General features: G+C 37.8%; 1 protein-coding gene across 1 annotated transcript; it reads right to left on the bottom strand.

The window, feature by feature from the left end:
- Positions 1–237: 237 nt before the first annotated feature.
- Positions 238–13,802, bottom strand: LOC149216225 (uncharacterized). Its single transcript, XM_089389868.1, has 5 exons — positions 13,553–13,802; positions 8,416–8,501; positions 2,775–3,011; positions 1,301–1,704; positions 238–313 (listed from the first exon to the last, which is right to left on the bottom strand). Exons 1-5 carry the CDS (start codon positions 13,800–13,802, stop codon positions 238–240), a joined length of 1,053 nt encoding a protein of 350 aa, XP_089245994.1.
- Positions 13,803–14,235: the final 433 nt, after the last annotated feature.

Raw genomic sequence — 14,235 nt, 5'->3', positions numbered from 1 at the left:
CAAGAAATTTCCCATATACAAACAACACCTTCCACAACAACCTTTTTTCACGTCCACATTTTAAAAAATGCCTTGGAACATGATTGGAATCTCCCATATTGTCTTTTTCATTATGCAGATAAATCTTCCCTATTGCTATTTTCATCATGAATATTGTTAGTTCATTGTTGTAAGGTGTTAGTGTGTTAAAATATACAAACAGCACATTCCACAACAACCTTTTGTCACATCCACATTTTAAAAAATGCTTTGGAACGTGATTGGAATCTCCCATATTGCCTTTTTCATTACGCAGAAAATCCTTCGATCAAGTCTTGTGTAATGTGCAAGACTAATCTTTGTGGGGAAGTCACCGTTGTACACTATGATCCTTTAGAGCCTTTCAGGATTTTAGACTCTCTTTCAAAATGTTGGTATTTATATCGGGGCCTACCTTCTAAAGAGTGGTTGTTACCGACGGAGTCACAGATGAGGCTTTATTCAATGAGCAAGGAATATTTTCCCTCATACTCCAACTTTAGAGTACAAGACACTAAAAAAATTATGCAGCTGAAAGTGATCCATCTTCAAGATATTTTTCCTGTCAGTTACGAACAAAATGTTTAAAACCTCAGTTCTGCGAAGAACTCTGTTAAGATGGAATGTAAGAGTTTGCCTTGTATTTGACAAGAGCTTGAGAAAAACTTCGCAGAGGAAATCGTTCAATAGGAGGGTTTCCCTTTCCCTTTTTCAGTTATATCTGTGATCATGAGTTTCCATTAACCCACAAGTTTCTTCGGATCAAGGTCTGATCCGTGAGTATTGAAAACTGTTTTCAACACAAATTCACCTTAACATAAGCAGGTTTCAGTCTTTTAACATACATCTCATAAGTCCTGACTAATGAGACAACCGACTAGGCTAAACTGCTGAAACCTATGTGATTCCATTCTAACTAACTTGAATGCATGCTGAGACGAATTGATTCAAGGTAAAATATTTGCAAAAACAATAGTTACCAGAAGAAAAGGTTTCAAACATGTTGAAGAAAATAAATATGAAGAGATCGAAAAAACATAACTAATTCATATTGAAACGCCTGTCTGCTTAAAGTATTGCTTGCAAAGAAAAACCGAAGATGATTCGTCCTTTTAACTAAAAAGGAAAAATTCCTCCATTTGCTCATACAATGCAAAGGTACCTATACTGTTTGTTGAGAAATTCCTGCCATCCATGCTCTAAATGCCTTTAAAGAAGATAATCTTGGGGAGCAAATAAACAATAGCAGGCATATATGCCTTCAAGATTAAAATTGATGAACAGGAAGATTGCACCGAGAGTCCTATTCTTTCTGGTGAAACACATCAGAGTGAATCTATTCCATTCACTCAAGTCGACTGGAGGAGGCCATGCCCTTGGTTCGATTCTCACAACAGAGGAATCCACTTTAGGGCATGGCGTAAAATGCCTCTTGCTCACATCCATAAGGAGCTTGGTACTGGCCAGAAGATCCACATTGACAGCCAGGCGATTGAAAAGGGAATCACCAGGCTTTTCCACGAGGCGGTGGCCAAATTCCTTCTGAAGCATGAGGGTGGCACTTCGAAACTTGGGCATGGTGGACAAAAGCTTGACGATGAGCGGAGATGATATCTGGTAAGGTATATTGGCTACACATATGTCAAAAGTTGGCAAGTTTGTTCGTAGTATGTCCCCTCGCACCAACTGTCCATAACAAAAAAGAAAAAGGAGATAGTCATATTAGAGAAGAGCAACTTTGATTTATCGTAATCCCAAAAATTAATAAGGTATCACCAAAGACAGCAATCACAAGGAACAAAAAAGGAATTGCAAGAGACAATTACGAAGACATCACAAGGGAACCTGCAAAGCACATAGCTTAGGCTAACCTTGCAGTAAACAGAATCTCTTTCCAGTGCATTTTCCTTGTAAATCTGGCAGAAATTTTGCCAAAATCTTGGAATTACAGGTTTGAATTGCATAAATTTAATACTGAGGTGCCCAATTGGACATAAGGGGGTAGGGAATCCATCTGCAACATCAACTTTGCAAAAAGAAGAAGTGTTTTATTGCCAAAATTGGCATTTTTCATTGCCAGACAGAAAGTGCAGTACGTTACAAGATTATGGCTTCCCAAAGCACACAAGTACTTCTAAGCATCATTAGATTGGAGAAAGGTAGTAACTGAAGAAAAGAAGGCTGCTATCACATAAGCATGAGGACTTCACCCCATAGCCAATTTTCATTGCATAGGCATGAGAAATTCACCCTAAACCCAGTTTTTAGATTGGCAAAGATTTGAAAAAGTTTTAATGTATGTGGTATTTCACAAATAATCCTTCTTCAATATTGTTGTCAATGTAGGATTTTTTTTTGGTTGATGTTTCCAGTTTACAAATGCAGCAAGCGCACCCTTCTCCATTATGGGATTATCACGATGAACTGAAGTCAGGTCATGCAGAAAGCATGCCATTTCCATTATGTGAATATCACAACGAACTATAGCAGGCTGACAACAGATATTCGAAAACATATGTCTCAGTGATTGTGGCAGAAGACCTACACCTTGCCCCATCCACATGGAGCCGGAGCCTGAGCCGCTGCTTACACAGGTGCATAGAAGCAACAGCTCATGAAGGGAAAACATGTCTCTAAAGATTTGAAACTTGGGGTGGGCATGAAGAGTCACAATCCATGTGGAATTGACATATTGTTAATGAGGTAAATAAGGTGAATGAATGTAAAAACAAGATGCAAAGGAAATTGGAACTCACCTCCAATCTCTGAGCCATTTCGGTCCCCTTTATGCGTTTGTGAACTACTTCGATCATCCGGGGATCGATCTCGACTGCGATGACTCTGTGGGCGGCCTGCAGCAACTCTAGGGTTAGATTTCTAGTACCCGGGCCGATTTCCAGGACGGTATCGCTTTCTCTCATGTCCGCTTTCTCAACGATGGATTTAAGAACACCGGGATTTGTGAGAATGTGGGATTTGTGAGAATGTGCTGCCTGCTCAGTACAGCCTTGGGATCAATCAACTCCACCCACAGACAGTACAAGAAAAGCCCGCCAACGGGGTTAGTGGGACGCATGTAGCACTAGAGAGCCCGGTTCAGCTGCCCTGATGAAACTATTTGATCCGCCAAATGAAACACCCAAACCGTTTGGGCAACCCTTTTGAATCAACGATCAATGGCTGAAATTGTTGTAATCGTCTAACATATAATCGTGTGGCTTACACGATGACAGGTAAGCAGAGAGGGGAGTTGATTTCAGAGGGAAACGCCTTACGGCGTAATAAGAACTTGCATCATATGCACAATTAGAAAAAACAACTCAAAAGGAAACTGTTGTTTTTCAAATGGGAGTTTCTAAAATGGGACTTAAGTTTTAACATGAAAAGAAATTTACAAATTCAACATTCCTAAAATTCTAATTTCAGGAAAAATGAAATTTAAAAAAAAATTAACAATTTGACAGCACTTCTTAAAAAATTTTAAGATATTTTTCCAATTTTTTTTTTAAATGACAAAAATCAATTTTTAAATTTTTTTTGACTGGTAAAATTTTCTTCTTACTTCTCTGACTTGCCAGAGACCCTTTGAAGGGCTCTGACGTGTTCAATTTTTATCCCTGCTTTCAACTACAGCTACCTCTTAATGCAGTGATTAAGATTTCGTTAACGTGAAAAAGAATATTGTTAACACTAGCAAAACCCCCTAGAAGCAGCTGTATATTTTTATGGAGACATTCTATTATAAAATTGGAAACATCCTTTCAACTTTGCCACGGGATGGGGTTTTGGTTAAAAAACAGATTTAGTAATGTTTCCTTTAGGACCTCCTAGAAAATAAATTGAAAGAGTTTAAATGGTTAAGATTCTGAGCAGAACTCTAGTATAGTAAGAGTCTAGATTGATGAAATTATTGAGAAATTCTAATTTAAAATCGGAAACATACTGGAAAGATTCATACCTTGGACACTGAAAATGGAAACACTCTGGATAAGCTTGCCTTAGAAAACTTAGAAAATATATAAAATCCACATACATAAGCATCATTCCACGAAAATATATAAAATCCACATACATAAGCATCATTCCACACTATTCCACAGAGAAGATCTAAAGAGAGGGAAAAAGATATTGTGTTATGCAATTGAAAATGGCTTCTCCCTCCCTCATTATGACTTTCTTTATAATATGTTTAACTTTTACAGTGGTACTCTCGCAAACATCAGAAGTCCAGGATGATGTAGCAGGTTGGTTTTGCAATTGTTGTAGATCAATTTACTGTATTAGTTGGTAGCTCATAATTATTTGAAAACTGAATATAATGATATTTATTATGCAGGTGAAAGTCACTCGACCCTCAAACCTATGAAGGTACATGATAAGATGAGGCCTGAGAAGACCGTGGATCTTTCTAAACTGAACATAAAGAAACCGACTCTTCCCGATTGTGACACTTGTGTAGAAACAGCATGTCAAGATCCTCCCTATTGCTGCGTTCTTTGCCCGGATGTGGTGTGTTGTAGATCTCCTCCGCCGTCAGCATAACTATAAATCCTCGTTTCCTTTCTTATTATTACGATGCACAGTTGGGTTATGTGAAAGCTTGAAGTAAAGTCACTATTATGTTCGACTTAATTCCTACTACAATCCCAATTTCTTGTGGTTTGGATCCACGGTTGGGTTGTAAGGAATTTCTAAATAAAGTCCACAATTTTACTTGGTGAACAACATGCTTATTATTAAATCATTTTCTTAATGCTTTGGGTCTTTATGAAATTTATGTAAAGTGGCTGAGACTATATGCTGTTATCATCTATGTGAAAATCTCCCCTCATAGTTTCATTTCCATTTACTACTAACTTAATTTTCATTTACTAGTAATTTACATATAAATAGTGAATAATGAAAATGATCCGTTAAAATCTCTATTCTGGTTCTCCATAGAATTGCTGCACAGTGCAAAGATGTGTGGAAATCTCCTATCCTATTTTTATTGTACCATTACCTAAATATGAATGTTGTAAGTACCTAGATATGAATGAAGAAGTAAGGTGAAAATGTTTCTTAAAATAATAATATAATAATAAAGTCTAGGGATCTCTAGTGAAAATTATTAAATGTCATACCAGCCCAAAATTATTAGTTTTCATAAATCAAGATCATTTTAATTTTAGATAGTTAATATTATGTTATTTTTATATAAGAAAAAATAATAATAAAAAGCAATAAATCAATAATGGACTGTATCGTTCTTAATATTTATTATTGTGTAGAGACATTCATTGAGTTGTCATTTTAGATAGTTAATATTATGTTATTTTTACATAAGAAAAAATAATAATAAAAAGTAGTAAATTAATAATGGACTGTATTGTTCTTAATATTTATTATTGTGTAGAGACATTCATTGAGTTGTCATTCTATAACCCAGTATAATATGTTTTTGTGCATTCTACAACCGAGTATAAAAGAGATATGTAAGTGTGTCTGTGTTCAACTTGCAGTTAACCTATGTCTATTTAAAAACATATATATATATATATATATATATATATATATATATATAGATATGTATGTATGCACACACAACTACTAAAATTACTTTACTCACTCTTAACCATAAATAAAATATTTCAAGAGTTATAATTAAAAAAATTGAATATGTGGTTTGTATAAAACATCTCACTCTCAAACATAAAATATTTGAACCAATGTAATCTTAATCTTATAATGAAATAAAGTAATTAAAAGTTAAAAAAGAGCTACATATTCTTTCTTTTTTTTTGTTGAAGAAAAAATTATGATTGAAAACATTTTAAGTTGTCTAACTCTTTTAGCTCAAGTAAATTTGGATAAAAAAAATGCAACATAAACCATGAAATTTTTGAAGTGGACTCGTTCTCATTACAACATTTTAAACAGTTTAACTATTCTATGCCGAAATAAATTTTTATCCATTTTATATAATGAAAAATACAACATATGAAAAATTACAAGTACTCTCTCTTGATTATCAACTCTATAGAAATGCAAACATTTTATTCAAGTTTTGTTTTCACTTCAAGAAATTTAATCTTCTAATCTCCTGTTAAATTCATTGTTCTAGTATAAAAATAAAAAATATAAAAATCTGAAAAGCTTTTCTGATAGTACAAATCATTTTGATAAATATATATAATAATACGAGCTAGAGAGTTTATTTCGATGTTCAGTAGTTTCAGTTTTAAATAGCTTCCATTCTGGCTAAACTCGCTAATCTATTTGCTTTTCATAAATCGCAAATAGTAATGCTTGACTTAACATTGCCCGTGGAATAAATTGTACCAGAAGGAGGAATAGAGTAAGGGTCCTCAGATCTTTTCAATTGGTCTAAGAAGGAATGGTAAGATAACTCATTTTTAATGCCAAAGTTGTATAAAACTAGACTTGTATTACACATTGGATTATACTTTTTGCAATTTGAAATTTCGGAAGAGTGGAAGGCAGCAGCTGTAAAATATTTGAAATTTTTTTATTTTCAAAACCATATACTTGAGTTATTAACTCAGTTATTTATGGCTTTTTTCTCTTTTTGATTGACTTATTTTGTGCGTAAAATCTACTTTAATGTATATCTGCAAAATTATTGAAGAGACTGCGTGTAACTGAAACGGAAGGGGCAGTAGGTTTTGAGATAGCTTTATCGAGTTCCAAGAGTGACACTTGTTACATCAAAACATACTTGAAAATGTTGCTAGTGTAGTTCTGATTTAGAATAGAATTGCTGGAGCAAACCAGTAAAGGTAAGAGGACAATGGATATCAGCGGGCAGATTTGAAGTGCGATGGTTTTATCTGGCGTCTATTTTGAATACATGAAGTTATAAATATTATACTCTAAAATAAAAGTTTTATAAAAAGCAGTTAATATGGTATAATAAAAGTTTTATACATTGTTTTTTTTATGGTTTTGTTAATACAATATGATTTTTAAGGGAAGTTTTATATGGTTTAGAATGAACCGATTGGAATGAACATGTTTATTTTTTTTTAATTTATTTTTATTTCTATTTTATAAGGGCTATATTTATAATTATAGTTATAGTAAGATATGAAGAAAGGTTATTATAAAGTAATTTATATTATATAATTAATTTTTAATCTATAAGATTCATTTAGATTTTATTATATAAATTTTAAATTTATAAACAAGTTTTTGTTACAATGTTATTATTCAATATCATGGTTGATTAATATTATATGACCATAACCAAGTTCATATGATAATTATTGAAATGATATTTTCCATAATTAATTAATTAATTAAAAAACAAAAAAGTTTTAACTATATCAAAGATAAATATTAATTTTAATTTTTTAATACATATTTCATGGAGATTAAATGTAACATTCCCCTCATAGTTATGAATAATTAATTTAAATTTTTGAAAATTTTATCCTACAATAAATGTCTAATAATAATTTTTTTTCCGAAGAAGAAAATTCATAATTTCTATTGATAAGAAATTACATGCTGTTGATGCCCATAGGCATATGTTGTATTGTGGCAGGTCGCCACTGTTCAAAAAGCAACATAATAACATAGGTTCCCATAGGGATACTAAGATAGGTACAATGTCCATCATAATAGTACAGAGTTGCTGTACATATGAGTTCATACTAAACATACTGAGATATATACAAAATTTATAACAAAATAGTGTGCTCATCAAAAAGCAGTGACAAAGCAGGTAATGAGGCCATTTCCTCACTGAAGTGGTCCATCTATATATGGCCTATGATAATATCTGTACATCCTTGTAGGAGAAAATTCCTCGATCATCTAATCCCCTAGAGGATGATCCACCGCTAATCCCCTAGAGGATGATCCGCCGATTCTTTCGAGAGTCGGTCAGCAATTGTATTTCTTTCCCTTTAGATATGAGAAACATATATCTGGTCAAAAAATGTTTTGAAAAAAACAATTTCTTCCAAGATATGTTTCAATGAATATGCATGACAAATAATCTTGTTGTTAAACCAATCAACCACAGTCTTTGAATCTCCAAAAATTTGAAGTTGGTGGCAGTTTTTGGTCATGGAAAAATATATAAGATGACGCAGAGTTATCAGTTCTGCATGGTTGTTAGTTCCGGGACCAAGTCCCAAACATATCTGTAAGTAATGTGTGTTGGATAAATATAGGAGGATGCCACCACCACATCCTTGATGTTGGGTTGCCCCATCGAAGTATGCCCATGGCGTGTCTCTGTTTATTTGCTCCTGAATGATGCTCCTGGGCTATTTTTGTTTGATCACATTTGGTATCTCTGCATAGGCCATGGAAATGATAGGGGGAAGGATGTTCCAATTCAGAATACTGTTCTCAAATATGATCGCATTCCTCCGGATCCAAATGTACCAGGAAACCAAGAGGGGGAGATTCCGGGGCTTTTTCGCTGCTACCGAGATCCACCACTGATCCCACGCCGATAGTATGTCCACCCCCTACCAGTCCACATTAATGCTTAATGAGTGAATGACCTGTGCCCAGATATCCCTGGAGGTCGAATAGGTTAGAAATAAATGGAGGGTTGTTTCTTCCGCTTGCATGCACATAACACACTGGGTTGGGCTTGAGAAGGCTCTTTTCATTAGATTGGATCTTGTGGGGATTTTGTTCACCAATATATTCCACATTAGCAGTCTGGTTCTTGGTGAGGCCTATAGTTGCCAAATTGAGGTCCACCAGCTTTTATCACTGTCAGGTTTTCTGGCCTCAAACAATTTGTTGTATCCGAGCTTCGGCGAATATAGACCAGATTTTGCTAATGTCCAAATGAGCTCATCCTCTACATCCTTTAATCTAATACAGGACTTAGTTAAGGCCTGTATCGATCTCTTCCAGTCTTCGTTCCACTCATAGGGCAAGTTCCATTGCCGATCAGTTAACCAGGCCTATGAATAAGTTGTGGAGTGCTGCTGGTCTCCAATCTGTGAGAGAAATTTTATGCCCCTGTTGTTCAAGTGTAGAACCAGCCCTTCTGGTAGATTGTGGGCATTCCCTAATCCTAGCCATGTGTCAATACCAATGTGGACTAATGAGCCATTGCCAATACGCCATAAGAGGCTATCTCTGATAAGCGACATGGCTTTCAGTATGGACTGCCAAATCCCAGAGATACCTTGTCTATTCCAATTTGTCCTACGGATCCAGTCTGTGATGGTCAATGGCGAAATATACTTGTGATGAATGACTTCCACCCAGAGGCTATTCTATTTTAATAATAGCCATCCTTGTTTGGCATCCAATGCTTGTGCAAATTCCGGGAGAGATTTTAAGCCCCACCCCCCCCCCCCCCCCCACTTTTTGGGAGTAGCAATCTTGGACCAGTTAGCCCATGTAAAGATCTTTCCTTTCTTGTTGCCATTCCAGAGGAATCTATAGCAAGTTTGTTGTATTCTGTGAAGAATTCCTTTGGGAAACCAGGTAAGAGTAATCTAGTACACTGGAGTGGCGTCAAGGACTGATTTTGTAAGCATAAGCCTACCTGCTTTAGAAAGGAGCCTATGGTGCCAACAATAGATTCTCTTTTCGATTTTAGTGATGAGCCAAGTCCAGTTCTCAATCTTTTATCCATCTGGTTTTAGTCTGAAACCTAGGTATTTGATGCCTTCCAACATATTTATCTCTTGAAAGGGGAATTTCCTGATTGCGAGCTATGTTTCCTAAATAGTACAGCCCGAGAGGGATATAGAGGATTTTCCCTGTTTAACTCCATGCCTGTAGCACTACAGAATAGATGTAGAATCTCATTGAGTGTAGTGGAGTCCCAAACACTCCCGTTTATGAAAATAAGAATATCATCTACAAAAAGAAGATGAGTTAGATAAAAGTGCTCCATAATTTTGAGGCCACTAATACTCCCACTCCTTTTCGTGAATGAGATGAGTCTGCTCAGACCTTCCATAACAAGCAAGAAAAGAAGTGGGGATAACAGACATCCTTGTCTGATTCCTCTGTCGATGTTGAAAGGATATGAGGCTGATCCATTGATGAGAATAGCGAAGGAGACAGAAGAGATACATCCGATAATCCAGGCGATAAAAATAGGGTGGAAGCCCAAGTGAGTGAGGATCATCTTCAAGTAGAGCCAATTTAATTTCTCAAAGGCCTTTGCTAAATCAACCTTGAGGGAGATACCCTTGAGGTTCTTGTGCTTGATGGAGTGTAAAGCTTCCTGGGCAGTACCAATGGCCTCTTGTATGTAACGGTGGTGGAGGAAAGAAAATTGTTCCGGAGAGATGTGAGCAAATAGGATAGGCTTGATACAGTTAGCAATGATTTTGGATATGATTTTATAGAGGCAGTTGCAGAGAGAAATAGGGCAAAATTCATTGAAGGAGGATGGGGCATCCGATTTAGGGATCAAGGCTATGAATGTGAAGTTCATGGGGGGTGAATGTGTCCAGTGATCCTGCTCTCTTCAATAACAGCCAACAGGTCCTCCCCCAACAATTCATAAAAGGCCAAATAAAACTCCACTGGCCACCCATCTGGACCCGGGCTCTTATCTTTCTTGAACCACTTTAGAGTTCCTTCCAATTCCTGCATAGCGACCGGTTGAGTAAGGTCCTCGAAATCCTCCTGCTCAACAAATCTAGGAAAGTGGCCAGCGAGGTTGATAATATCTGGTAGATTAATGGCTGTCGGGGCAGTGAATTGCCTTTTGAAGTGTGATATACCCAATCTGGCGAGTTGTTGGTGTGTTGTAGCCCAAACATTTGGCTCACAAGGCCGCTGCCAGATTGTATTTGAGGCCTCTCTGCCATTTGCGAGGTTGTGGAAGAATTTGATATTGCAATCACCCACTTTAAGCCAAATGGCTCTACTTTTTAACCTCCACTGTTCTTCCTTTTCTTGCAGCAACTTGATTTTTTGCTTTTCCAAATTGTTCAATAGTGATTTTGAATCCTCCGATACGAAGCCAATCCCCCTTTCATCCGTAAACTGAGCAATCTGTTGCTCCATGTCCAAAAGAAGTTGGTCATCTCTCAGACATTTCCTCTTTGCCCAAACCTCAATCATTTTCTTTAGTCCACTGAGTCTGTCACAAAAATTCGCTGCCTTTCTCTGTGCCCTCAGTGGGGGTTGCGATCTCCAGAAGTCTGTGACCATATTAATAAACTCAGGGTTTTGTAAATATCCAGCAAAAAAATTGTATGGGGTGCGGGGCTTCTTAATGGATCCACTGACTTGTAGAAGGATGGGTAGTTGATCTGATAGGCCACCCGAGCTGACCCATTGTCTGTACAGGGGAAGTTTTTGTATCAGGTCTTCATGAACCAGGAATCTATCCAATCTCCTTCCCAAGGCTGCCTCCCTTGTTCTCTTGTTGTGCCAGGTCGGGACTTTCTTGTTCATTGGAAAGTTGACAAGCTTGTAAGAATCTAATAACATGCTCATCTGCTCTAATATGGGATCAAGTTGAGCATGATGTCCCTAGGATTCCCCAAATCCAAGAGAGAAGTTAAAATCACTGCCCAATGTGATGGAGCTTATGATGGGGTTGCTTCCCAAAAAATTGTGCCAGAAGGCCTGTCTGTTCAGATTCGTACCATATATATTGATGATTTTGATAGGAATCCCATGCTCACCCATGAAAATGTCCATACTCAAAAATCTGCATCCGCCCCAAGAGGATAAGAGTTTGACCTTTCTAAGGTTGATGCCAATAGCAAGGCCGCCAGAGCGACCATTTACGTCCAATCCATGAAAAATCCACCTCGGAAGAAGGGCTTGAAGGGTTCTCACAGCGTTATCCGAGGTGCAAAGTGTCTCGTGTAGAAAGAGGATGTCACCTCTGGATTCATGGGTCAATCTCTTAAGAGCCAAATGCTTTTTGGGGTTGGATAATCACCTGGAGTTGAAGGAGATCCAAATCATGGGGAACCAAGGGCCGAGGGCTCAATTGCTATAAGTGCCCGCTCAATGGTGCATTGTCGTCCAAGGGCGACATATGCCACAACATTCTTAATGGTCGATTTGATCTTAGATGGACGGCCCCTTGATGGTTTATGATTAGTAGACCATCCAAGGGAAGGACCAAGACCCAAGAGCTTAGTTCGGACCCGAGGTCTAAGGTGGTAAGGGTGCAATCCAGAGCCAGTGTGGGAGGAGGAGGGATTGGGGTGAGCGATATCCATCCTATGAGAGGAGGGAGTGGTGGAGAAGGTGGTGGGAGGAGGGGAAATGGAGCAGGGAATAGAAGGAATCTGGCCCGGGTCAATAGGTAGATGTTGTAATGTGGAGTGCAAAATAGAAAACATAACATCTAATAAAATAGCAGAGGTCATGGGGTGAGATTCATTACTTGGGGCAGATGATGCATCCTCCATTGTCTTGGACCGGGTGTGAGGTGGTTCAGACGTCGATGTAGCCTTGCTTCTATAATTAGTCTTCTTAGAGCCTCTAGGATCCACAACTATAGGGACCTCGCTATGAATCAAATCACCTGCTCCCTGATTGTTGTCACCTCTATTTTGATCAACTGATGGCTGTTGTTTAGCACCTTTAGAATTTGCCTGAAAGAAAAGGGCAGACCTTGTACAAATGTCCCACTTTGTGGCATCTTCAACATCGAAATGGTACGCCTTCCTAATCCAGTAGTTGTTTGCGCGAGAAATGTCTGCGATGCAGAGTAATTTTCTCCTCCAGCCTAGCCCCGGTGTCAAGATGAACAAGGATTCTAGCCATGGTCATAATTCTGGATTGCTCATAACATTTATCGTGTTTGAGATAGGTGCTCAGCGCGTCTCCTATGCACTTGAAAACTTGGGGTATCCAGAATTTTATGGGCCATCCCAGAAGACGAACCCATATAGGCCCGGTGCCCAACTTTTCTCACTCCGGATCAAACAGGGGGTCCCAATGCTTTAGAAGAATATGCGCCAACTCAATATGCCAGAAATGGGATAGAATCCATTGAGTGTATTCTAGTCTATGAAAGTGTAGGGCAAACCATCCCCTAGCTAAGACTCTGATAGCTGGTAATTCCTTTAGTAATGATCCCCAAATCTCCTCCATCCATTGCTTTAATCTTTCCACAGAGTAAGTACGACCACGAACCCGGCTGACCAGAACCTTACGAGCGGTGTCAATAGCATCTACCATTTGAATGTCCTCCCTGAATGTTAGGTTCATATCTGAGTCGATGGCCCGTAGACACCTCCCTTTTTTCTTCTTTTCTGATCGTTTGCAGATGGGGAATTCCTTGAGAAGCTTGCGACACGTGTCTGAGGTGCTATTCTGTGCAGACCCGACCAAACGAGCAGGTAGTAGCAGGGAACTGAAGCATCCCGAGCGGATGGGGGAGCGGGGATTCAAGCTGCAAGAACCGAGTTGAATGGTGGGTCGAGAGGGACGCTGCGGGACATGGGGGTTTACCAGCAACAACGAAATGGATGATGTGTTCGAGGGATGAGCAGTAGGCGAGGGTGTAGGCAGGGAAAGTTGGGCAGTGGTCGAGAGAGGGGAGTCGAAAGATAGAGAAGTCTACAGGCAGGTTCCCAGAAGATGAAGTGTGGCTGGCGAAAGAGACGGGCATTCAAGGATGGAAGGTTTGCCAAGTTGACATCCATATGATGCTTCTTCCCAGAGCGTGGCGGGTGGGTCGGTGTGTTGGAGGCAACTGTCGAAAATGCCTGCTCTTTGCCCCAGGGTTCCATGGCTGGTCGGTCATTGTATGCCCAAATATCCTGATCTGGCATGTGGTCCTCCTCATATTCGACGAGGTCCTCCACCACCATAGCAACCCCAAACTGTGTCTAATAATAATAATAAATGTATGGTTGAATTTTTTTAATTTTATTAATAAAATAAGAAATTAAAATAAAACTTTTAAATTATTTAGCTTTTTTAATTCTAGTATATTGAAATGAACATAATGTATGTGTAAACATATGTTTTCTTGAATCATACAACTTATTTATTTTTAATGAAATAAATTAATAAATAAAATAATATATTATTTTAAATATTTATTATCTGGAAAAATAGAGAGAAGGAGAGAAAATGCTATACACACAAAATAAATAAAACTTGCACATTTTATTGATCATAACAGTTACAAATATATAGCACATAAACCATTGACTTCTACACATCTATTTAGCCACTACAACTGATACATAGGAAACAACAACATCTAAACTAAGTGACAACTACACATGAAATGAAAGA

Source organism: Pinus tabuliformis, chromosome 1_1 (genome assembly GCF_031772625.1).
Source record: "Pinus tabuliformis cultivar Carrire ecotype Pingquan chromosome 1_1, CPIR1, whole genome shotgun sequence".
In the NCBI taxonomy this organism is placed as follows: Eukaryota; Viridiplantae; Streptophyta; class Pinopsida; order Pinales; family Pinaceae; genus Pinus; species Pinus tabuliformis.
The sequence above is the reverse complement of the archived record's forward strand: the minus strand, read 5'-3'. Positions and strand labels throughout refer to the sequence as shown.

What these genes read in the sequence shown, in the direction of transcription:
- LOC149216225 (XM_089389868.1), bottom strand. Translation starts at nt 13,802, where the DNA reads ATGGTGGTGGAGGACCTCGTCGAATATGAGGAGGACCACATGCCAGAT. An exon ending in AAATGGCTCAGAGATTGGAG is followed by an intron (nt 1,705 to 2,774) that starts GTGAGTTCCAAT and finishes TGTTATGGACAG; the next exon opens with TTGGTGCGAGGGGACATACT. An exon ending in ACTCTCGGTGCAATCTTCCT is followed by an intron (nt 314 to 1,300) that starts GTTCATCAATTT and finishes ACATTACACAAG; the next exon opens with ACTTGATCGAAGGATTTTCT.